Source organism: Diabrotica virgifera, chromosome 4, assembly GCF_917563875.1.
Source record: "Diabrotica virgifera virgifera chromosome 4, PGI_DIABVI_V3a".
Classification (NCBI taxonomy): domain Eukaryota; kingdom Metazoa; phylum Arthropoda; class Insecta; order Coleoptera; family Chrysomelidae; genus Diabrotica; species Diabrotica virgifera.
In genome coordinates, this window is record NC_065446.1 from 212,965,211 (window position 1) to 212,991,923 (window position 26,713).

Below are 26,713 nucleotides of genomic sequence, written 5' to 3' on the forward strand. Positions count from 1 at the left end.
CTTCGTTTCTATTGGTCCGATTTTGACGTATGGGGTGTCAAATGAAAGCGGTAACGACACAGAAGCCAACTGTCAATTCTTCTTCTTCTTTTCGTCTATCGCAAATTGTACAGGGTGTAGTCAGAAAGTCAAATCAATTCTTCTTCTTTTCAGCTGTCACAGTTATTCTTCTAGTTGTTTGTTAAATATACGTTCACAGTTCCTTCTCATCTACCAAAATGATATCTGTCACTTCACACATAGATGCAATGTCAAGGGAACATTAGGTATGTAACGACTAAACGACAACGTAGAGAGACGCACGACTCATCGCTGATAACGTACACGACGTAATAATCATTCTTTTGATATGTCCAAACCATCCCTCTCTCCTGAATTTTATCAAATACAACGCAACGGTTTCAAATAAACTAGTCAAATTTCCCCTTTTCTACAAAGATCTTTAATTCTTTCGTCTATAAGTAATTTTTGATCAACCCCCGTATATGCAATTACTAATTTTTTTCATACGTTACATTATTTCACACGGAAATTCAAATCTGGACTTCTAAAATCTTTTATTTTATAATGTTTATTTCGCTAGTAATTTTTGATCAACCTCGTATATACAAGTAGTAATATTTTTCATACATTTCAATTAAAATAGGTGAAATATGATACCAACATAAATTTATGGTGATGACAAAAGAATAGTGGACATAGAAAAGCGGCGAAGGCATAAAAATTGTGGATATTTATCATAATTTAAGAAAATCAAATCGACGACAGCATATTTTAGGAGACGTTTCTACTGGAAACATGAAAAAATAGTGTTGATGGTGTACCAAAGATACTAAGTAAAAAAGCGTCATATCACTCACATTAAAAAAAAAATTAAGCTTTTTAACCAAAAAAATCTCAAAAACTTACCTTAATTATAAACAATTAACTACAGTAACAAAAATCGCCGACAGTTCGAAACAATGAAAAATGGAAACATTTCTTTTTCGTTAAAGCGTAAAACACACGAATGTCCACAATGAAATCCTACGAAAAAATACATTAGGACTACGACACTAATAGTTACTGCCTTCAAGGACGTCTTTTTTTTTTAAATTATTTATTTAAAATATCAGAAATGCGAGAGATTAAATTTTATACCTTTCGTTTCTAACGATTACAATGTTATATCAGACTGAAATAATAATTAATAAAAATTAATTACATTGAAAAAAATAAATAATATTCACAATTCTGCATTTTTCGAATCAGGTCGGTTATAGTCCAAATGCTGACTCATTGGATTGAGGTTATTGTCGCAGGGGGTCAAATCAGGTCGGTTATAGTCCAAATGCAGACTCATCGGATTGAGGCTATTGTCGCATGGAGTTCAATGACTTTAAATCGCAAGTTTGTTTGATTAATTGTTTAATAGTGGTTTAATTAAAAAGAACACGCATTTGTAACAGAAGCAACGTTACCTGTAGTAAAAGGCGTACCATCCACTTGCAAAAACATCAACAATAACGGGAAAAAAACTACAAAAAACATGACATTTTTTTTGTTTAAAAATTCTGTTTCTTTTGTGTTCTCCTAGTCGGAGATGTAAACATGATAAACATGTATACTTGTAGAAAAAAATACAGAGCGCAAATGGAAACTGCTAGAAGAGCAAAGTCATTTAAATTTAAGAGTAAATTATACTTAAAAACAAAAAGCTGAACTCTCAAAGATGTGCCACTAAACTAAATGAGTTATCCACACTAATTGATTATTTTACGCATGCGGCATTAACACGGTCAAAGTTAAAAATATTGTTATCTAGACTTGTATCTAACCAATCTAATACAAAAATTTCGAACTTCTACTTACAAAATACGCTAAATACGCTTACCTAGATAAGGATAGATAGGCAGTCTCTCAGATAGGCTAACAGAAGGGCGCAAAGATATGCAGAGACACACTAAGCCAACCAAACACCATCACTGAGACGCTAACAGAAGGGCGTAAAGATGTGCAGAGACACACTAAGCCAACCAAACACCATCACTGATACGGTAACAGAACACCAGAGAGGTATGCACAGGCTCGCTAAGCTAAGCAGACACCACAGTTGACACGCTAGCACAACGCCAGAGAGGTATGCACAGACACGCTAAGAAAAGCAGACACCACAATTGACACGCTAGCAGAATGCCAAAGAGGTCAAACTTGGAAAAAATTTAATACAAATTAAATGTGGTGAATTCTCTGTTACACATTATACAGCCTAGCTTGGACTGGACTATTCTAAATAAAATTTCAAGGATAATCCAATTCAAAAAGTGTTTTTGTGTTAGGAAATAAAATACCAAGATGTTACTTGTTATTTATTAAAGAAATTATACTGGTATCATTTACTCTTAAATGAGAGTGATTTCTCTTCTTGCATGTGCTCCTAATGTAAAATGGTATTAGTACTACAAACACTTTACAATAAGTATAAATAGAAAATTTTAAATGTAAACACCTAAAAATCTTGATTATTCCCCACCACTTTCATTACTAACTGCAGTACTTCAGAAGTACAGAGGGGGTACCTCAGACGTACAGACGTCATCAGAGACACGCTAACAGAAGATACAGGCGATCACAGAGGGTTACCTGAGACGTACAAGCGTCTACAGAGACACGCTAACAGAAGGTCACAGAGGTATAAATACAAGCATTTTAAAGTCGAGAAGTCATTTGTTAACATGTCTTCAAATAGAGCGGTTCAAGTAAACAAACTTGCGGCAATAGTGAGAGAAAAGTACAAAGCTCTTAGAAGAATGCAAGCTGATGAGAAAGAGGTTCTACAGACAACGTTTAAGCCAATAACTACGCCTCTTAAAGAAATAACCAATTATGTGAATGAAAATGTTCCTAAACCAGATCTCAACGAAGATGAGTCACACATTAATCAACCATCACAGATCAGTGACGACGAACCTCTACATATACAAACATCGTACAACCCTTATTTAGAAACATATACGCAAAATTTAGGGAATACTGACCAGATATTTGGCCCCAAGTATAACTGGGAGACGGGTGAATGGGAGTTTGGAAATCACACCATTGAGTTCGGTAAAGATAGCATTCAAATGGATTCACACATTTTTAAAGCTACACCTGGCCTGTACGACCTGATTTTCTCGAAGGAACCTACACAATATACTCTAGCCGATCAAAAAATTTACAAAACTCTTCTAGACGTATCAGGAGTACATAAGGATGGACGAGGGCGTCTACGCCACCAATCTCACACAGCAAAATACGAAAAAATTATTAAGCCAATGTATCTAGGAAAAAGAAGAAGAAGAACAAAGGCCTTACATGGTACCTCAAGAAATGCCGAAACACAAGAAGAAGATACATCAGGCATACAACAACAGTGTAAAAAAAGAAGGCATATATCGCAGAATGGTCAGGAAACTAAAGACATGCCGATGCAAGGTTCAAAGAAAAACCGTGTTGATGTTCCCACAAGAACTGCTGAAAGAAGGGTTTGTGATATAGCAAAGAAGCAGATACTTGACGAACTGGAAGAGATATGGTGTCTGTATAGCGAACATGGCGACCCGAACATGCTTGTGAAAGGCCTTGAAATTCTTTCAAAAGCCGACGCTTTAACCGGAAAAGAAGCAGCTGAAATTATAGAAGAACTGAGGTACCTAGATATTATTGACTAATAACAGACACATACTTCAAGAAAACAAGAAATTTTAGAACAACCAAGTAAAACTTCAGAATTTAAGTTCATCTTAATAACAGATAACATATCCGACCTTCAAGAATGAATATACTAAAAGTTCTGTGTTTTATACGTATTAATTTTTAACAAATAAAATATTACAGAATTTATTTAGCGTACTTTTTATTATATACATACCAGTTCATCGGTTGCACACGTCACTACCTTTAAAAGGAGCTATGACATCACCTATCCTAACTGGCTTTAACAGCATCAATTATGAAAAATATTAGAAGTCACAGGTATTCATAGAGATTCTCGAGGATATTTGAGACATCAAGCATGAATTTTCCTCTCGAATGTAACCATTCTGACTTAAATACCCTTCTCTCGTAATGAGAGTGAGCTTTAGCAACCACAAGAGCGCGAGGTAAACAAAGATTATCCTTGTTTTTAATAACAACAATTCCAAGGGGTTTTTGACCATCAGTACAGGCAATGTTTCTTAACACACCAGCACAATGATCCAAACAAATAATTTTTCTAAATGTAGTTTTTGGATGTAATCTTTTCCCTGCACGTTGTATTTTCTTCTTGTAAGCCAACATTGTAGATCCATTTGTAAAGTGAATTAATGAATGGAGATGTTCGTGTGCAGTACTTCTGTCATCTGCTACTAAATGACAACGGCAAATGGAATACCATTTTACATTAGGAGCACATGCAAGAAGAGAAATCACTCTCATTTAAGAGTAAATGATACCAGTATAATTTCTTTAATAAATAACAAGTAACATCTTGGTATTTTATTTCCTAACACAAAAACACTTTTTGAATTGGATTATCCTTGAAATTTTATTTAGAATAGTCCAGTCCAAGCTAGGCTGTATAATGTGTAACAGAGAATTCACCACATTTAATTTGTATTAAATTTTTTCCAAGTTTGACCTCTTTGGCATTCTGCTAGCGTGTCAATTGTGGTGTCTGCTTTTCTTAGCGTGTCTGTGCATACCTCTCTGGCGTTGTGCTAGCGTGTCAACTGTGGTGTCTGCTTAGCTTAGCGAGCCTGTGCATACCTCTCTGGTGTTCTGTTACCGCATCAGTGATGGTGTTTGGTTGGCTTAGTGTGTCTCTGCACATCTTTACGCCCTTCTGTTAGCGTCTCAGTGATGGTGTTTGGTTGGCTTAGTGTGTCTCTGCATATCTTTGCGCCCTTCTGTTAGCCTATCTGAGAGACTGCCTATCTATCCTTATCTAGGTAAGCGTATTTAGCGTATTTTGTAAGTAGAAGTTCGAAATTTTTGTATTAGATTGGTTAGATACAAGTCTAGATAACAATATTTTTAACTTTGACCGTGTTAATGCCGCATGCGTAAAATAATCAATTAGTGTGGATAACTCATTTAGTTTAGTGGCACATCTTTGAGAGTTCAGCTTTTTGTTTTTAAGTATAATTTACTCTTAAATTTAAATGACTTTGCTCTTCTAGCAGTTTCCATTTGCGCTCTGTATTTTTTTCTACAAGTATACATGTTTATCATGTTTACATCTCCGACTAGGAGAACACAAAAGAAACAGAATTTTTAAACAAAAAAAATGTCATGTTTTTTGTAGTTTTTTTCCCGTTATTGTTGATGTTTTTGCAAGTGGATGGTACGCCTTTTACTACAGGTAACGTTGCTTCTGTTACAAATGCGTGTTCTTTTTAATTAAACCACTATTAAACAATTAATCAAACAAACTTGCGATTTAAAGTCATTGAACTCCATGCGACAATAGCCTCAATCCGATGAGTCTGCATTTGGACTATAACCGACCTGATTTGACCCCCTGCGACAATAACCTCAATCCAATGAGTCAGCATTTGGACTATAACCGACCTGATTCGAAAAATGCAGAATTGTGAATATTATTTATTTTTTTCAATGTAATTAATTTTTATTAATTATTATTTCAGTCTGATATAACATTGTAATCGTTAGAAACGAAAGGTATAAAATTTAATCTCTCGCATTTCTGATATTTTAAATAAATAATTTAAAAAAAAAAGACGTCCTTGAAGGCAGTAACTATTAGTGTCGTAGTCCTAATGTATTTTTTCGTAGGATTTCATTGTGGACATTCGTGTGTTTTACGCTTTAACGAAAAAGAAATGTTTCCATTTTTCATTGTTTCGAACTGTCGGCGATTTTTGTTACTGTAGTTAATTGTTTATAATTAAGGTAAGTTTTTGAGATTTTTTTTGGTTAAAAAGCTTAATTTTTTTTTTAATGTGAGTGATATGACGCTTTTTTACTTAGTATCTTTGGTACACCATCAACACTATTTTTTCATGTTTCCAGTAGAAACGTCTCCTAAAATATGCTGTCGTCGATTTGATTTTCTTAAATTATGATAAATATCCACAATTTTTATGCCTTCACCGCTTTTCTATGTCCACTATTCTTTTGTCATCACCATAAATTTATGTTGGTATCACATTTCACCTATTTTAATTGAAATGTATGAAAAATATTACTACTTGTATATACGAGGTTGATCAAAAATTACTAGCGAAATAAACATTATAAAATAAAAGATTTTAGAAGTCCAGATTTGAATTTACGTGTGAAATAATGTAACGTATGAAAAAAATTAGTAATTGCATATACGGGGGTTGATCAAAAATTACTTATAGACGAAAGAATTAAAGATCTTTGTAGAAAAGGGGAAATTTGACTAGTTTATTTGAAACCGTTGCGTTGTATTTGATAAAATTCAGGAGAGAGGGATGGTTTGGACATATCAAAAGAATGATTATTACGTCGTGTACGTTATCAGCGATGAGTCGTGCGTCTCTCTACGTTGTCGTTTAGTCGTTACATACCTAATGTTCCCTTGACATTGCATCTATGTGTGAAGTGACAGATATCATTTTGGTAGATGAGAAGGAACTGTGAACGTATATTTAACAAACAACTAGAAGAATAACTGTGACAGCTGAAAAGAAGAAGAATTGATTTGACTTTCTGACTACACCCTGTACAATTTGCGATAGACGAAAAGAAGAAGAAGAATTGACAGTTGGCTTCTGTGTCGTTACCGCTTTCATTTGACACCCCATACGTCAAAATCGGACCAATAGAAACGAAGATGTCGAATGTCACGTTCTGTTAGGCACTATACGGAAACGAAGAAGAATTGACAAACGAAAAGAAGAAGAAGAATTGACAGTTGGCTTCTGTGTCACCACCGCTTTTATTTGACACCCCATACGTCAAAATCGGACCAATAGCAACAAAGATATGCTGTAATGCCGTTTTGGCACTGCCGCCATCTTTGTTTTTTGTCTCAACTTATTCGTTACCCCCTCCCCGTTCTGACGAGCCCTCTTACGTCAAAATCGGACCAATAGCAACGAAGATATGCTGTAATGCCGTTTTGGCAATGCCGCCATCTTTGTTTTTGTCTCAACTTATTCGCTACCCCCTCCACGTTCCAACGAGCCCTCTTACGTCAAAATCGGACCAATAGAAAAGAAGATATGACGTAATGCCCTTTTGGCATATTCCGATGCGCACGCCACATACTGCGTTCAACCCCCTTTTTCATCCCCTTTCCAACGATACGTCACACGTCATCCTACGTTAAGCCGTTTGGCATTTATTAATATTTAAGGGTTGCGATTTAGGGGATGTGCCAGAACGCAGGTTGTCTATCTACTAAATCTTCTGCGTAAAAGATATATTTATAAAAAAATATATACCTTTTACGCAGAGATTTTTCTTCAATTTTTGTTAATAATGGTATACAGCCAGCTACAGGAAATTTTTCCTTGTGGATTTTATTTTTAATTCTTGAAATTTTCGAAAATGACCTTTCAGCAGACACGTTGGCAACTGGGGTGCACAAATAAATGTGCAAATCAATGTCAAAATTAGGGAAAACATCTTTCAATCCACTAAGTGCAGTCACTGAAGGTTTTCACTTCCGATTTCGTTGAACCTCCATCGATTTTCATGAAAATTGGTGAGTGGTTAGAGGATACCTGAAGGAACAAAGGTGACATGATGCCCACTTGCGCTTTTACCGTGGTGGTCGATGCCACCCCTTCTCGAGGGTGAAAATTATTTTTTTAATAAGACCATAAATCGATGGAGAGACAAATTCTAAGCAAAATTTGTTATAATATGTATAAAGTTATTATTATAAATCAATACAATCAATACTGAGTTATTAAAGATCAAAGATTTTATTTTTTCGTAAAAAATGCATGTTTTAAAGCTCTTTTCCACGTATAACTCAAAAACTATAAGCTTTTACAAAAAAGTTATTATTTCCAAAATTGAATGTAATAAAAAGCTAAATACACTCCTCACTTAAAAAACTAAACTAATGCTAATAATTCCGGCGTTATCGAAATGCCTCCCACTTTTTCAGGTAAATATTTTCATACATGAAATGCCTCCCAGGTACAAACGAAATGCCTCCGTTTCGTTAATCATTTAGGCTTATATTTTGTCTATTTAATCTCTGTTTAATGCCACAATGTTGCCAAATCATAATTTAAATAGGTAGTATCTATCTATTTTGATTTTTCTAAATCTTCATGCAGTGTACATAAAATTTTTTTCACATAAATATTTCACAGTACGACATATTTCTTTTTAGAAAAGAAAGTTGTTAGCCGACAATCTAATATCTAGCTTTTCTGGGTAATTCCAATTCCGATTCTAAGCTCTTCCATATTTATACATAATTCCATTTTATAATTCCATAAATAGGTACTTTTACCTTAACCTTTTTGTTTGTTTATATTCTCTGGGTAATTCCAATTCCGATTCTAATCTCTTCTTAACGATTCCATGAATATGCACTTTTACCTTAATCTTTTTGTTTGTTTATATTATCTTTTGTAAATTGTGCTAATGGGCTAAATGTTGTATAAATACGTGAAAGTTTATTAGTTCTTGCATCAGTCAATTTGTCTATTTCAAGCTTGTCAGTTCGTCGATTTCAAGATCAAATTGTGTTTAAGCCATAACATCCGAAATAATGGAATCAACGATAAGTATGAGTCAAAAGGGCAAACCTTTATTATCAATTGATGGTTTTACATTCGGTTTTCAAATGTTGGCCAAAGATACAGTAAAACGGTGGACATGAACTAAAAAAAACCTGCAAAGCATTTGTGAAAACCCAGGGATGTGAAAAAGGGATAAAGTGTGGGCTGAACACTCTTCATCCTTACAAAGAATCACAAACCCATGCAAAAGTTTTCATTCCAGGTATAGTTCTTCTTTCTACTGCCCTCATCCTAACATTAATAATTTTATTGATATAATTTTAGAATTTCAAATAAATACCTACATTAAGTACAGCAAAAATAAATTTGTAAATGAAAGTAATTTCTAAATGAAAAGATTTTAGAATTAAGAGAATGTAAAATACATAAATAGATTAGAATTTGTCAAAGTAGTATCATATAAATTTAGGAAAAATATTTTGTAATTTTATACTTCTATACACATTTTGTAATATTTTCCAAATAAGTTTTTTGTGATGTTATTTTTAATAAATCTATAAAATACTTATTCCATTTTTGTATTTTTTGTTAAATTATTAATAACAAAAAATAATGGTTATTATAAAATATATTATAATGGTTATAAAACTAATTACATATGTATAAGTTAGATGAAATTTATAAATACCGCCAAGTGTCAATAATGTTTAATACATTAAGGTTGAAAATAAAATAAATAACAAAATACCAATTTTGCCAAAAATTTACAAAGAGACGAAGATGTGGCAACGTCTCACGTTCACATAAAGATTAGAAGCATGTAATTTATTTAAATCTTGGGAGGCAATTCGTATGTGACCATTTTAGCGACAGGCAAGAAAACCTTTTTCGGGAGGCATTTCATATGCGGCCAATAATTCAAAGTGAGTTATGGGTAATTGAATGTATATTTTTTTCAACGAGTACTCAATCAAATCTAAGTATTCAAGCTTAAATAACAGAAAAACGATGCCTTTTATAAAATATACCTGCTAAGCACTTGTCAAAGTACTTCGAAGTACATATCAAATGAGTTTCAGTAGAAGTTAATAGCATCACAGTTAAGCAAGTTATGATGAAAATAAGAGAAACCTTTAGAACTTTTTAGGAAAAAGTGAAAAATAAAACGTACTCCATTTCCAAAAAAAATAAAATTGATAGTAATCCTTAGAAGAACTTCTTTATATTAGCATAAATAATTATTTAAACAATTTTGACAGGTTTAGAATGCATATTTTTAAAAAAAGATATAATTTAAAAGAATCAGAGTTTCATACTAAAATGGCGAATCTGTCGGAAACGAATTAAGAGCACACAGTAGCGATCAACAGGTAACGACAAACGCGGTCCAAGATTGCGAAAGTTCTGCGAACTTTCAAAATTGAGGCAACAGTGCGTCGGTAATTCGACACTGGCAGTGACGTTTATACTATCAAAAACAATAATTTTTATACACATAGGCGCGAAATGTTGCCAAGACAGTGACGTTCGATTTCTTGTTATAAAAAATGAATGTGTGTGTACTTTGTACGCACGTAAGAATTTATACTTCTCTTATATGATTTCAACGTTTAAATATTAAACTTATACTTACTATTTTTTAAAATTTTTTATTAAAACAGTGCCAAAAATTAAAATAATAAAAGAATAAAACACACACAAACACATTGAAAAATGCCACAAATGATTTCTGAACGATAATTTAACTAAATATGTCTTTTCTGAAAAAAAATTATATAATAAATAATCATAAAATGTATAAAAAAAATAAAGTTTCTATTGGGGTTCGAACCCGCTTATCAGCGCAGTTAGTATTGAAATTCATTCACCTTAAACTTTTACCCATGGAGACCATGGTCATCATGTGCGAAGATCAACTAACTAAACGGATTAAACTTTTGACAGTTCTGAATTAAATCAAATTATTTTGATTTTGAATTGAAATTATTTAGAATTGAAATATTAAATACAACAAACATAGAGTAAGAAAACAATATATTAGGTGAATATTGATAGAAATTTTGATGGTAATCAAATTATGTAAATCAAAGCATTACATACTATTTTGGTAGGTTCTACCAAATAGGTAGGTACCTATGAAATTTTTTATTAGGATACTGAAACATTTACAATTATTACGTACCTGTCGCTTTTAAAACTATTTAAAAAGTCACTACAATTATAAACTTTTTTTCTCTGCCATCAAAACAATAAAAACTAATATGAATATACACAACATTAATTTGTTTGTCCAAAATCTCCATATTGAACAATTATTGACAGATGATTTTAACACCCAATCAGATCCCTTATAACGTTTATACCATACTGTCGGTGTGCGCATGCGCCCAGTAAAGTCAAAACTTTCACCCTCGTGCCTAAAGAAGTATAACTTCAAAAAATCGATTTTTAGTAGTTCCAATGTGACACAAAATCTAGGCACGGGATAATAGTTATTTCCACCTACCTCTACCGAAAGTATACTTTTCCGGACCTGATTGTAGGGAGCAAAGTTGTACTTTTCCTCCCTAGGGAGGAAAATATTTTTCCTCCCTAGGGAGGAAAAGTAAAAGTGACGTCATGCTATTTCATTCATGAAATATAACTTATTGACGCCCTGTAAAATATCTATTTTCTATTACGTAAGTATCTATACATATTAACGTTTATTTAAAAACACTCTGTATTTTGCAGAATGGTAAATAACAGTAAATTGTTATTCTGATTTAACAATGTTTACATTAATATTTTGACTTATATTTGACAGTTGACAGTTATATTGTACCTACTTGTTAGTTTTAGTTCTAATAAATTTTGTTGGTTAGTTACATAAATAAATTAAGTAAAAATGAAAAAATGACTTGTTATTTGAGAAAGGTGGAAAAACCATATGTATAACATGGGAGTAAAGTGCCTTTTCCTCCCTTGAATGATTACTGCCCTCCGCTACGCGTCGGGCAGTAAACTACATTCTCGGGAGGAAAAGTAGCACTTTCCTCCCTTGTTATACAAATAGCTATTTATGTACCAAGTCAGTAAAGTGACTCTTTATCGAACTAGTCTGATATTACGAGAAGAGCGAGCGTAGCCAGCGAGGCGATTAACAGACGAGTTCGATAAGGAGTCTTTACTGGCGTGGTGCATACAAAATTGTATCGCAAACATATTTTTTTAAATTTAATATCGTCCGAACCACTGGGGTTATAAACGACAACAATGGAAAATACGTATTAAAAATAAAAAGAGATTAAAATAGGTTTGTTCTAGCTTCAGTTTCAAACGGTTTGAAACCATCAGCGAATAGTGGACCAGCGCGAGTAGAGGGGATAGCACTGGTAACTCTATTAGGTTTTCTCACTAACCAACTGTTTGCTGACGGTTTCTGACTAGTTTGACTGTTTGCTAGAACAAACCTATTATTAAGTAGATAATGTACTAACAAAAAGTATACCTGAAAAATTTGTGATACAGTTAAATGTATTTTATTCCTATTTCCGTTAAAAACTGATATTGTTGATATTTGTAGTGTTTCTAAGAAGCTCAGATATGTCCCTGGAAGGTTGAGTTTACTTCTCGTTTGCTGGTATATTTGACAATCGGTTAAGATACGTTTTATTGATATAGAAATAATATTTGTCAACATAATTTAATATTGGTTTTAACACTTACTTGCAATTTACAATTTAAGAACTTATTAAATTTTAAACGTCATAATAATTTCATGGCAGTGATTACAAATACCTTGCAAGATGGCCGCTTTTGATTTTTAATCGATAGTTATCAATATTGAATAATTAGTAAATCGGTAAAATTTTAGTTTATTTTATATGAATATAATTACAAAATACTACAGAATTTCACTTTTTGACATAAATTTAATTGATGATATCGCAAATTGCGTACAATATTTTTAATAATTAAAGTAAATAAATTTTTTGTCCACTCAAATACACGCCATTCGATTACTGTCATCGACCACTTACATTCAATCTCGGTTAATTTGATTAATCGCGGCAGGTAAAGTAAAATTCTTCTTTCAGTACAATAAAGTGTTACTTTACTGCCTCAAATGAGTGCAAATGACTACAATAATGAATGATTTTAGTGACGGTTGGCGATAAAAAAGTTTATTTGAAGAATGTGTCTTTTTTTGTCTTTCTTAATAGCGGTACAGGCTCCTTTTTTCAATATTTTATTTAGTTATAGAGTAATTTCCACATACTAACATATTTCTGAAATTGGGCTCTGTACCTCCATTCTTTATTATATTACCAATATGTGTGCCAAAGATTTCGACAAAATATTCAAAAGTAGAGCCACAATCTTGGAACGCGTTTGTTGCTAACTGTTGATCGCTACTCTTTGCTCTTAAAATACACTATGTGGAATCCGGTCAGTCTTTAGTTTGATCCCTATATTAATTTCTTTTTGTTCTGTGTTTATGTTTCATTTATGTGAGCGGCCGTGGAGTAACGGCATATTCGCTGGCCTCATACGCCAGTGCACGTGGGTTCGAGCCCTGCCAAAGACAAACCATTTTCATTTCCAATAATGACATGAGCCTTCTCACCGTGCCTCGGAGAGCACGTTAAGCCGTCGTCGGTCCCCCTGGGCTAGTGCACATCGGCACTAGTTACTTGAAACAGGGTTAAAGATGTAAATGGCGCCGGAACTATCCGAAAGGATCTCCCCGGCAAAAATGCCATACGATATTATTATTATTATACTGTGTTGAACAACGTGGTGTTCATTACAAAATGAAGACAGAATTAAGTAGGTAGATAAATACTGAGGAGTTGTTGTCTACGACTAAGGAGTCCATCGTACTATTTACATAATATTTGCTATTCATAAATGTGATTGTTTCAAGGCAAAATGTCTGATCGTTGGATAGACAGTAAAAAAAATAACACAAAAATAATTTATTTTACTTTATTTATATGCGATTAATAAGAAATTTAATCAATATCAAAATCTATCCACTTTGTCATGAATAAAAAATAAACATTATGTTATAAAACTGGTCTCCCTAACTTCTTCTGTAGTGATTTTGTGAGTGTTACTGTCTGCTAGTAGCAGTTTCTTCAGTCCACTAGTATCTTTGATGTTACTACATTCTTCATCATAAGTCTCCTTATCGATTAAAATATCGCTGAGAACTTCTTTAAATTTTGACAGGGGACAGCTTAATGAACATCCATTAACACTGATTTGCTTCACGTTGTCCCCATCTTTACTAAACACCTTCACAACGTGGCGCCAACTTTCGAAATGCAGCTCGATGTAAACTGTACTTGCAAAATCTGGGGGATAAGGAGGATTGAAGGATCCAAACGAGTTTAAGAGTGATGCGATGTTGCTGTCGTGACCACTGTAAAATTGATATTTTTCAGAAGACTTTGGATCGTCTGCCATTTTTTCGAAGTATTCTACTACTTTGTTCAAAAATCTGCCCTTAACTAAAACAGATGTAGAATATATATTTTATAATATTTTTATTATGCTTTATATTATAAGCCCAGAAAGCCACTGCGCATCCGCTAGGAAAAATATTCCGATTCGGATTTTTTGCACAATCTTACTCAAAATGGACCCTATTTAACGCATGTTGCCAGGACCAAAAGTGGGCCAAAAATTTTTTTAACGTTTTTTTTTTTGTTTTTTTCCCAAAATTATTTTTTTGCATGGTACAAAGGTAGCGAAAGTAGCAGTAGCAAAAGACAAAGCAGAAGCGTATTCAAACCTATACGATCAACTTGATACCAGGGAAGGCGAAACGAAGATATATAAAATAGCCAAACAGAGAGCAAAGAAAGCAAAAGTTTTTAATCAGATTAGATGTATCCGAGATGAAAATAATAAAATACTAGTTCACGAAAGGGATGTCAAAAAGAGATGGAGAAAGTACTTTGACAGCTTATTAAATGAAGAATTTGACACACAGCCTGTAGAGTCAACGGAGACAGTAGCAGCAATGGTCACCAAAATAACCAACGAGGAAGTGGCTCAAGCGCTTCAAAAAATAAAGAAAGGAAAAGCAGTAGGACCAGATGATATTCCTGGGGAAGTATGGAGAGCATTGGGAGAGACAGGAACAAGGTGGCTAGCAGGTCTATTTAATAGAATTATGGAAGTCGGACAAATGCCAGATGAATGGAGAAGCAGTATACTGGTACCTGTTTACAAAAACAAGGGAGATATACAACAATGTACAAACTACAGGGCTATAAAACTGCTTAGCCACACCATGAAAATATGGGAAAGAGTAATTGAGAGACGGATACGTGAAGAGACCAAAATATCCGAGAATCAATTTGGCTTTATGCAGGGTAGATCAAGAACAGATGCAATTTTCATTATAAGACAGTTGATGGAAAAATACAGGAGTAAAGAAACAAACGCTCATATGGTATTCATTGATCTTGAGAAAGCATATGATAGAGTTCCTCGAGAGATTCTGTGGTGGGCACTCAATAAGAAAGGAGTCCCTGGTGAATATGTAAAGATTGTGAGGAATATGTATGAGGGAGTAACGACTAGTGTTAGGACAGGTGTGGGAGAGACTGATAAATTTCATGTGAAAGTAGGATTGCACCAAGGCTCTGTGCTTAGTCCGTATTTATTCTCATTAGTTTTGGACCAGATAACAGCGAAACTACAGGGTAACATTCCATGGTGCTTAATGTATGCTGATGATGTCGTGTTAGTAGGAAATAGTGAAAGAGACTTAGAACAAAAACTGGAACAGTGGAGACAAGCTCTGGAGGAAAAAGGTTTAAAACTTAGTAGGACAAAAACAGAGTATTTGGAATGTTCATTTAAAGATGGAGCTACTACAAATAAAATGGTATCTTTGGATGGTGAAATGATTGTGAAAAGCAATAGTTTTAAGTACCTACCTAGTATCGGTATTACAGAGTAATGGAGAAATAGATGGAGATACATGCAGTAGAATTAGGGCTGGATGGATGAAGTGGAAAGAAGCGAGTGGTGTGTTGTGTGACAGAAAAATTCCAATGAAGCTGAAGGGAAAATTCTATAAAACAGCCATAAGACCGACTATGATGTACGGAACTGAATGTTGGGCAGTGAAAAAGAAAGAGGAACAACGAATGCATGTGGCGGAAATGAGAATGCTTAGATCGATGAGTGGAGTGACAAAGAAGGATAAAATTAGAAATGAGTATATTAGGGGAAGTCTAGGTGTGGCACCAATTGATGCCAAAATGAGAGAGCATAGGTTAAGATGGTTTGGTCATGTTCAACGTCGAGACGTTAATCACCCAATACGAAGAATAGCTAAAGTGCAGATTCCTGGAAGGAGTAGGAGAGGAAGACCAAAGAAGACCTGGGGGGAGGCGATAGGGCAGGATATGTTGGTAAAGGGGATTAACATTGATATGACCCAAGATCGAATTGTGTGGAGAAATGCAATTAGGGAAGCCGACCCCGCATAGGGATAAGGTAAAGAGAATGATGATTAAAGTTCTTTTAGGTTTTTTTGGATCATTCCAAACAGAAAAGATTTGTAGTGGCTTTTCTCTAAAGTTGATAGTTTTTGACATATAAGCGATTAAAAATTGAAAAATTGCGAAATCGGCCATTTTTAACCCTCAAAAACTACGTGAAAAACTAAAACTTTGAATGTTGCCAAGGAAGGCAGATATTCTTTAAACATCGATTGATGAAATCCCGAAGTGTTTTTTGCAATACAATATTCAAAACTCCCTTGTTTTTGAATTGCTAATCAAGCGTGCGCGACACTATTTTCCACCGTTGCATGTGTATATTTTATGTACAGTGTACAGTATGGTGCAAATGAAAGGAATAAATTCGTTTTTTCGTAAATCGGCAACTTTAAGAAAAAATCCCGAAACAGGTCGATTTTTAGTTTTAAGTTATGATATTGTAGCATATATGATATACTAGTGATGTAATCCATCTGGCGTGATGACGTAATCGATGGTTTTTTTTAAGAGAATAGGGGGTCGTGGGCTAGCGCATTTGAAAGGTTCTTCAATTCTCTATTCAGTAATATAAACATTTACATAATTATTTATATAGGGTGTCCAAAAAAGTTTTTAAATTAATTATTTAAAAAAAAAGAAGAATATATATGTAATTTATTTAATTCAAAATACATTTTACTATTACCCGAAAACTGAAAAATGTTTATTTTTCAAATAAACATTGCTTTTCGATTAAATTCAATGTTCAAGCCAGCTCCCGCCAGCCACCTGCCTCTTTTGAGAACAGTTAATTTAAGCGAAAAGCAATGTTTATTATTTGTGAAATAAACTTTGTTTTCTGATTTGGTAAAACAGTCAAATGTATTTTGAATTAAATAAATTACATACATTCGTCTTTTTTGTCAAATAATTTAATTTAATAAAAACTTTTTGACACCCTGTATAAATAATTATGTAAATGTTTATATTACTGAATAGAGAGTTGAAAAACCTTTCAAATGAGCTAGCACACGACTCCTCTTCCTTTTCTTCTTCTTCTTCTAATTGCGCTACAACCCTTTGTGAGTCTTGGCCTGCTTAACAATGATTTTCCATTCTGCCCTGTCAGATACTTTCCATCGCCACTGCCTGATGTTCAAGGTTTTAAGATTTTCCTCTACGTCGTCTATCCATCTTTTACGGGGCCTTCCTCTTGTTCTATTTCCTTGGTATTCTGGCATTTTTTCTAGGTTACCGAGCCAGTTTAGTCTTTGTGACTTTACAAATCTAACAATATCTGCACTCTGCATTAGTTCATCCAGCTCACGGTTCATTTTAATTCTCCACGAACCATCGACACAGCACACAACCCCTATCCTCATTTAAAAAATCATCGATTACGTCATCACGCCCATATGGATGACGTCACTAGTATACCATATATTTCACAATATCATAACTTAAAAATAAAAATTGAACTTTTTCGGGATTTTTCCTTAAAGTCGCCGGTTTACGAAATAACGAATTTATTCCTTTCATTTGAACCATACTGTATACACATGCAACGGTGGAAAATAGTGTCGCGCACGCTTGATTAGCAATTAAAAAACAAAGGAGTTTTGAATAGTGTATTGCAAAACACTTCAGTATTTCATCAATCGATGTTTAAAGAATATCTACCTACCTTGGCCACATTCAAATTTTCAGTTTTTCACATAGTTTTTGAGGGTTAAAAATGGCCGATTTCGCAATTTTTCAATTTTTAATCGCTTATATTATGTCAAAAACTATCAACTTTAGAGAAAAGTAATTAAAGACCTTTTCTGTTTGGAATGATCCAAAAAACCTAAAAAAACTTTGCTCCATGCAAAAAAAATAATTTTAGGAAAAAAATAAAAAAAAAACGTTTAAAAAATTGTTGACCCACCTTTGGTCCTGGCAACATTCAAATTTGTTAAAAGGGGTCTTTTTTGAGTAAGATTGTGCAAAAAATCCGAATTGGAATATTTTTCCTAGAGGATGCGCAGTGGCTTTCTGGACTATACAGGGTGTCCCGAAAAGATTGGTCATAAATTATACCACAGATTCTGGGGTCAAAAATAGGTTGATTGAACCTCACTTACCTATATACAATAGTGCACACAAAAAAAGTTACAGCCCTTTGAAGTTACAAAATGAAAATCGATTTTTTTTTCATATATCGAAAACTCTCAGAGATTTTTTATTGAAAATTGACATGTGGCATTTTTACGACAGCAATATCTTAAAAAAAAATTAAGTAAAATTTGTGCACCCCATACAAATTTTATGGGGGTTTTGTTCCCTTAAACCCCCCCAAACTTTTGTGTACGTTCCAATTAAATTATTATTGTGGCACTATTAGTTAAACACATTATTTTTAAAACTTTTTTGCCTCTTAGTACGTTTTCGAGAAGCCAGTGTTTATCGAGATATTTTCAATATTTGTCGAATCCACCACATATTTGTATATGGTTAAGTACGGTTATAGAGACCTGTTAATAATCTGAAAATTTATTTATAATTTACATTTTTAGGTATATTTTGAAAAAGAAGCTACATCTCGATAAAAGGTGACTTATGAACAAAAGACTAAGAGACAAAAGTTTTAAAAACACTGTGTTTAACTAATGGTACCACAATAATAGTTTAATTGGAACGTACACAAACATTAGGGGGGTTTAAAGGAACAAAACCCCCATAAAATTTTTACGTAAATATATTGAAAAAGAAGCCGCATCTCAATAAAAACTGGCTTATCGAAAAAATACTAAGAGGCAAAAAAGTTTTAAAAACGTTGTGCTTAACTAATGGTACCACAATAATGAATTAATTGGAACGTACACAAAAGTTTGGGGGGGTTTAAGGGAACAAAATCCCCATAAATTTTTTATGGGGTGGACAAATTTCACTATAATTTTGTTTTAAGATGTTCCTGACATAAGAATTATACATGTTCATTTCCAATAAAAAATCTCTAATAGTTTTCGATATATTGAAAAAAATCGATTTTCATTTTGTAAATTCAAAGGGCTGTAACTTTTTTTGTGAGCACATTTGTACTAAGGTAAGTTAGGTTCAATCGAACTATTTTTGACCCCAGAATGTGTGGTATAATTTATGACCATTCTTTTCGGGACACCCTGTATAGTTTTATAGTTTTATTACAGCTTATAATACTATTTTAATGTAAATATATTTTTACTAGAGGTTCTATGTAAGAACTTACAACTTAGTGGGAGACATGGAGAAAGGCCTACAGCCGAAAACAAAATAATAGAAAGATTGCCTGAATATTTTGAAGAGCTCCTAAGAATCTAAAAGTGCAATCAAGGAAACGGTAAATACAATGAAAATTATGGAAACAACGTAAAAAATGAGTATCAAACGGTCGAATTAGAAATATCATCACCAAGCCTAGAAGACATTAGAAATGCCATAAAAACACTTAAAACGATAAATTTCCTGGTCTGTGCATTATTGATGCCCAGATAATTAAAAAAGGCTGTTATAAACTCTTCAGTAAAATCCGTCGGTCATGAGAAAAGGCCTGATAACAAGAAATACTGCCGAAAGAATGGTATGGAAGTATTATTGTACCAACACAAAAAAAAATGGAAAAAAGGAATCTTGTATGAACTATAAAGAAATTTCATTAATCAATACCACGTAAAAAATATTGGCTTCGTTTTCACTAAAAATATTACTAATATAAGCCGAAAAAATAGTTGGTATTACCAGTGTGGTTTGAGGCCTGGGATATCTACTATTATTAATCAAATATTTACTATTAGACAAAAGCTTGAAAAGTATTGGGAGTATAATATAGACGTGCATCAGATCTTTATTATCTTTCAAACAGGCTTATAATTCAATTAGTCGTCCAACACTATGTAAGGCATTGGTCGAGCTGGGCGTACCCAAGAAACTAGCTGCGGTAACGCAAATGTGTTTAAAATTAGAATAGGAGGGAAAATATTAAATGCTTTCTTTGTAGTGTAACGTCTGGACTAAGACAGGGAGATCCATTCTCCCCATTGTTGTTTAACCTGCACTTAGAATAATGTCAAAAACTTATCCAAAAATCAAACTAGACATCATATGTAGCTGCTCAACAACATCAGAAGTTAAGAAGCTGCATTAAATATCGGTCTAAAAATAAATGAAAATACTCGTAGAACAAAATATGTGGTCGTTTCAAAACAAGTACGAGGGAGAATAAGCCAAAATATTACTGTAAACGATCATAACTTCGAAGTCGTTAGGGAATTTAAATATCTAGGAACAATAATTACCAGTGACATCAAAGAGAACGAGAAGTTAAAACGTGATTATTGGCGGGCAACAAACCTGTTCATGCAATTCAACATCTAATGAAGTCAAAACATCTCTCATGAGGTGTAAAAATCCAAATATATAAGATTAACTGGACTCCACGAACTAATAAAAAGAGAAATAAATTAATTTCTGGTATGGGAACGTAAAATCTATCGAGTGCATAGGCGTAACCAGGGGGGGGTTTTGGGGGTTATAACCCCCCCCATTGGGATGTACTTTGAGCTCTATACGCTTAACACCATACCCTTCAGAGACCTTCCAGTAGTTGTAACCCCCCCCCTTTCAGGTAGTTGTAACCCCCCCCTTAGGATCATCCTGGTTACGCCTATGATCGAGTGATATATAACCCTTGCAGAGATAAAGTGACAAACGAATTAAGGCGCAGACACAAGATAAATAGGACATATTATGACACACAACCTACCAACGATAGCGCTATTCATCGATTTCCAGCAAGCGTACGATAGAATAAAGAGGAAGAATTTAAAGCAGGCGCTTGAGGAATTGGGAGTTAGCAGAAAGTTACGCAATATGATACATATTACGTTAGAAAATACAGAAAATAGAGTCAAAATAAACAACCAATCATCAGACACATTTATAGTAAATGAAGGAGTAAGGCAGGGCGATCCTTTGTCATCATTACTCTTTAACTTATGCCTAGAAAAAATAATGCGAGAAGCAAAAATCAATAGAGAAGCACTCCTATATCAAAAACGACACCAAGTTTTGGCATTTGCGGATGATGTGGTGTTGCTTGCAAGAGGAACAAAAGAGCTACAGGAAATAGTACAGAGAATAGTAAAAGCAGCGAAGAAAATGGGACTCCACATAAATGAAACTAAAACCAAATGTATGGAATGGACAGATGGTCAGTTCAGGAATGGACAAAAGCTTAAAGTAGAAGTAGAAGAAGGAACATCATACGAATTCGAAATGGTAGAAAGATTTACATACCTAGGAGCAATAATATCACGTAAACCGAATATTAAAGAAGAAATACAAGCTCGAATAATGGCAGGCAACAAAAGTGTACATGCGCTTAATGGAATGTTGAAAAGCAAGTTTTTATCAAGAAAGGCAAAAATACAGTTATACAAAACAACTATCCAACCAATAGTAACATACTGCAGTGAGACATGGACAATGACAAAAAATGAAAAAAGTTTACTGGAGATCTGGGAACGGAAAATCCTGAGGAAGATATATGAAGGAATAATAAGGGGCGGTTTATGGTTAAGAAGATCAAATAATGAGTTAAAGGAATTATACAATCAACCTAATATAATAGGAGTGATAAAGGCACAGAGACTTAGATGGCGAGGTCACATAGAAAGGATGCCGAACGCGAGGACTCCAAAAAGGGTACTAAACTACAACATAGCCTCAAAAAAGAGAAAAGGAAGACCGAAAAATAGATGGAAGCAAGAGGTCGAAAAAGATATGGAAAAAATGGGGTTAGAAGGCCAGAGAAGAAAAATGAATAACAGGAAGGAATGGAGAAAAATCACATACAAAGCCAGAGAAGATCTAGGTACCTAAAGAAAAGTAAAAATGAAGAACGAACAAACTTTTCAAGCCATGGGCCTCTAAGGCCTTTAGTGCTATTATATATAATATGACACAGTAACCACAACCGCCTTATAAGCAATATCTTTGAGAAAGACCAGAAGGAAGTAGGATGGCGTCGAAAAGGATAGAAAGATTCAGTCAGAAGGGATCTGGATAAAATGAGAGTGAGACAATTGGAAATAGTGGCACAGGACCGACAAACATGAGAAGTCATAGTAAAAGCGGCAAAGAGTTACAAAGAGTTGTACCCCCACTGACAATGACACCTTAGAAACTTGTACATGTACAAGATTGTAGCCAGGAAGAAAGGTATTTTTATTCAACCTTATAGAAGGTAGAACTGGTAGAAGCAGTCAAAAGTATGCATTTATTGAAAAACTATCTCAAAAGTTCAAGGTAGCAACAGGTTAGTCTCAAAAGTTAAAGGTAGCAACATTATAGCTTTACTAAAAATATCAACAAATATTACATTAGATCGATAACTATAATGGTGTATTCAATGTGGGCTCCGAATATTTTTAACATTAACAAAGTTTAATATAAGTTATAAATTGTGAATCTCAATGATATATTGAAATAAACTGTAAGTGTACAAACTCTTTACATAATATCCAGTTAAGTTAGCATTAAAGTCAGCTAATTGCAATTATTTGTTATTGTTGTCAATAAACAAATCCAGTTTTACCAGCAAAATAACCGCTTTTAGTAAAGACCGATATACCTGTTTTAGCAGGTGTACAGGGTCGGACTTACTTTTTACTTAACGTTTATCGAAATTAATTCAAACATGGAATCACACAACAGTTCTACAATACAAGACCATCAAAGTCAAGTAAACGCATCACAGTCACACTCTTTGGCAGCGTCGAGAGTGAAATTTCCTTTAAAGCCCAAGCAATTGTCTTTAGTGCCTTAGAAAGCACCAAACTTCAAGACTACCTTCTCCTACTTGGAAATATAATTCAACCGAAAAATATAATCTTCTCTTCTAGATTATCTTATAATCGCAAATGTATTTATTTATCCAATAAACAAATAGTGGATGATTTTATGAATAATCATGGTCAAATAGAAATACAAGGTGAAATTGTCAGAGCAAGAAGGTTATGTATGTCCTTCAATACCGCACGACTTGCTAATCAATGAGTTACAAAAAATCGGCATAGTTCCTTTCTCCCCCATGACCTTCCTCAAAATTAGTACTTCTATGCCTGAGTACAACCACATCCTTAGTTTTCGAAGACAAATCTATATCAGTACTCACAATCTAACTCTACCAGAGTCATTTACTCTTGTTTTTGACAACACGATATATAGAATATTTATTTCTCAAGACAGTTTAGTTTGCTTTAGATGCAAGAAGCCAGGTCACATTGCATCACAGTGCTCCGAACCACTAGCTCAACTAAACCCCAAGCAACATAATGAAGCATCGGTATCCAGCGCAACAAATATATCTTTGCAAGCACCCAATGATACAAACCCTTCTCAGTGTGAACGAATGTCTATTTCTAATGTCCCGGAGATAGATACCGAACAAAGTAGATGCATGCATCAAATAAGGACAGTCACATAATTAATCAACCAAAATGTAACTTTGATGAAGTTATTTCACCTGAAGCAGATCCATCTTCAAAAGAATGTAACATTTTTCCACCACCTAAAGTCCAAGCAAAATCTAAAAAAGCTAAGATTAGTTCACCAAGCACTTCTGAATGCTCATTTTCTCTCTTACTTGACCCTGCTAAAAACTGCATAGAAAATTACCCTCTACCTTTCCCTCTAAACTTTGATCAACTTAATATGCTCCTAACGAATATCACGGGATCAACAGATCCTATAACCACAATTCAAGAATATACCACAGACCTATCAGCTTTGTCCCATATGCTTAATCAAGTTTACCCCCATTTAAAGGAAAGATACATAAAACAAAAATTCACGTCCATAAAGAAAAAAATCAATAGTTATCTTGGCAGTGAGGCATCGGACTGGGAAAGTGACACATCTCAATTAAGCCAACATTAAGATTCAAGTTTCTACTTCAAAAGAATATCGATGGATTTTTTCATCACCTTGCGATGCTCCTACATCTTTCTCCGAATTCCAGCATCTATATTGTAGAGCTCTTTGGTTTGTTTAAAGCCATCAAACATGTATATATTAAAAACCTCCCTTGTTGTCCAGTTCTTTCCGACTCTCTTAGCATAGTCAAAGCTATGCAAAATATATACCATAAACACCCCATTGAGAAAAGAACCAAGGCCGAACTAATGGAAGCTCAAGAAAATTTAAGAAGAATCCACTTCCTGTGGATACCATCCCACACAGGCATAGAAGGAAATATGAACAAGCAGATTATACTAGTGCGCGTAACGCTATCACTAATGATGCATCAGAAAGAGAGTGTCGGAGTGTCGCTAGCGATCTAAAAGTTCATTTCAAAAATAAAGTGTTAGTGCGTGGAATTTAATTATTGCTTCCAATGTTTAATTGTCTACAAATTGTAATTCATTTTTACCAATTTTTGATTTAATATTGTTACAAATGTTACAGAAATGTCGCTAATAACCTTCGGGTGGATGCGACGTTGCCTTTTTTAAATAAAAAAAATATTACATTAGGTCTAAATGGTAAAAATACTTACTGAGTCTCTTCATTTGTGTTGTCCTAGAAAAGACCTCAAAAAGCCACCCTGCGATCGACGTTATAGGTTCTGGGTACACAGCTTTAGACCAATCTGGAAGAGGAAGTCCTACGTCCTCTTGGATCTTGAAATTGTCAAAAACAGTGTGAATTTGGAAATAGCTTTTAATATCTAATCCACTATATTTACTAATATATTTATATACACCTGCATATTCTTCATCAATAGATTGAGACAACTTATCGTTTAGAGCTTCAGTTCTTAATATATAAAAGTTAGGACATGCTGAATCTCCCCAGAACTCATCCCTGCTTATTGGATGAATAGGAATTGGCTGCCAATTCAAGTTTCTACGCCACACCTGCTCGTCAGTAGCTGGAAAGAGGGAGTATATATTGCTTTGTGCGGACATGTGGGTGCGATCAACATCTGTTGTATAAGCGTGGAAACTTGACGCGTTATATTTCAAGGGAAGAAAATTTGGATATCTTCTTCTTGTGTATTGACCCAAAGCAAAAAGTTGGCGTTTTCCTTCCTAAAAAATATTTTACTCCCATAAATAAAACTAAATCTATTTTTATAAATTAATAAATATCTATAAATAACAATTTATAATAATTCTGCTGCAAAAGCGAAACTAAAGAAGTCTTATATTTCAAAGTAAGTTATCAATCAAAGTAGCACAGAAAACGACCATAAATATCGTCTCCATACCTCCAGATTGACAACAATTGGAATACTTTCTTTGGTTACACCTCCTGAGATTTTCAAAATTTATAAATCAAACAGAATGTCGAGGAAATTAGGATGAGAGAATTTTAAATAATTCACAACTCATCTGCTTAGCGTGTTAAGTTCCAGCAAAAAAATCCTTAATACTCCTACAAAAGAGTAAATGAATTAAAAATGTATAAATATCTTCAATTTATTTGCAACACGAAAATGCAGCAGCTGCATAACACTCTGGTTAAATCGGAGAAGGTAGGAAGAGTCTATACAGGTTTCGAAGGTCTTTTCCTCCTCATCAGTAGTACCATATCCTCCTCCTGCTTTCTCCGATTTAACCAGAGTATTATGCAGCTGCTGCATTTTCGTGTTGCAAAGAAATTTAAAATGTTTATACATTTTTAATACTCTGGGCTAATTAGCAAAATTCATGGAAAAGTTATTTACCAGCAATTTTATTGCTGGAATCGAATTATAAGATCCTATATATTAATAATATAGGTATGCAAAGTCCGCAGATAGTGTGCTACTTTTTTTATAAACAAAATGGCGCCGACAAATCGTATTTTTTTCAATTATTGCTCTATAACTCCGAAGATATTAACTTTACAACAAAAACACTGACATAAAAATTCACCGCAATTAAATTCTGCATAGAGATAGGTTTTTCACGATTTGCTCCGACGAAAATTTTCCTCGGAAAATACGGGTTTTCCTAACAAAAACTCTAATTTTCAAATAAAGTTTTAGGTAAGTAATTATTAATCAATAATTAAATAACTTAGTTCATCAAAGCTTTCTTGGTATAGATTGTAATTCCAGAAGCCGGTGAAAATTAAACGAATATTTTAGCAAAAATTCAATTGTTAATTAACACATTACGATCGCAATAATAACCAAAATAATCATGATACATTGATCAAACTTATAAAGATTATAAAGATGAGATGCTTATGTAATATTTTATTGACAAAATATAAATTTTTCTTTTTTTCGCATAATCTTTAAATTTTGAAAAAAAAATAGTTATAATACGCTGGTCTAATTAGTAAAGTACAAAGAAAGGTTATTTACCAGCCATTTTATTGCTGGAATCGAATTATAAGATCCGATATATTATTAATATAGGTATGCAAAGTCCGCATATAGTGTGCTACTTTTTTTATAAACAAAATGGCGCCGACAAATTGTATTTTTTTTCCATTATTGCTCTATAACTCCGAAGA

The 26,713-nt window shown here is 33.7% G+C and overlaps 1 protein-coding gene across 1 annotated transcript in view; it reads right to left on the reverse strand.

Moving 5' to 3' along the window:
- Nucleotides 1-13,654: 13,654 nt before the first annotated feature.
- LOC126878426 (prostatic acid phosphatase-like) overlaps nt 13,655-26,713 on the reverse strand; it is a 49,359-nt gene continuing 36,300 nt past the window's right edge. Inside the window, exons 3-4 of the mRNA XM_028279907.2 lie at nt 24,762-25,296; nt 13,655-14,197 (exon numbers count right to left, since the gene is read on the reverse strand). Coding sequence (XP_028135708.1) covers nt 13,746-14,197; nt 24,762-25,296 — 987 coding nt within the window. The 3' untranslated portion in view covers nt 13,655-13,745. The remainder of the gene's footprint in view (nt 14,198-24,761; nt 25,297-26,713) is intronic.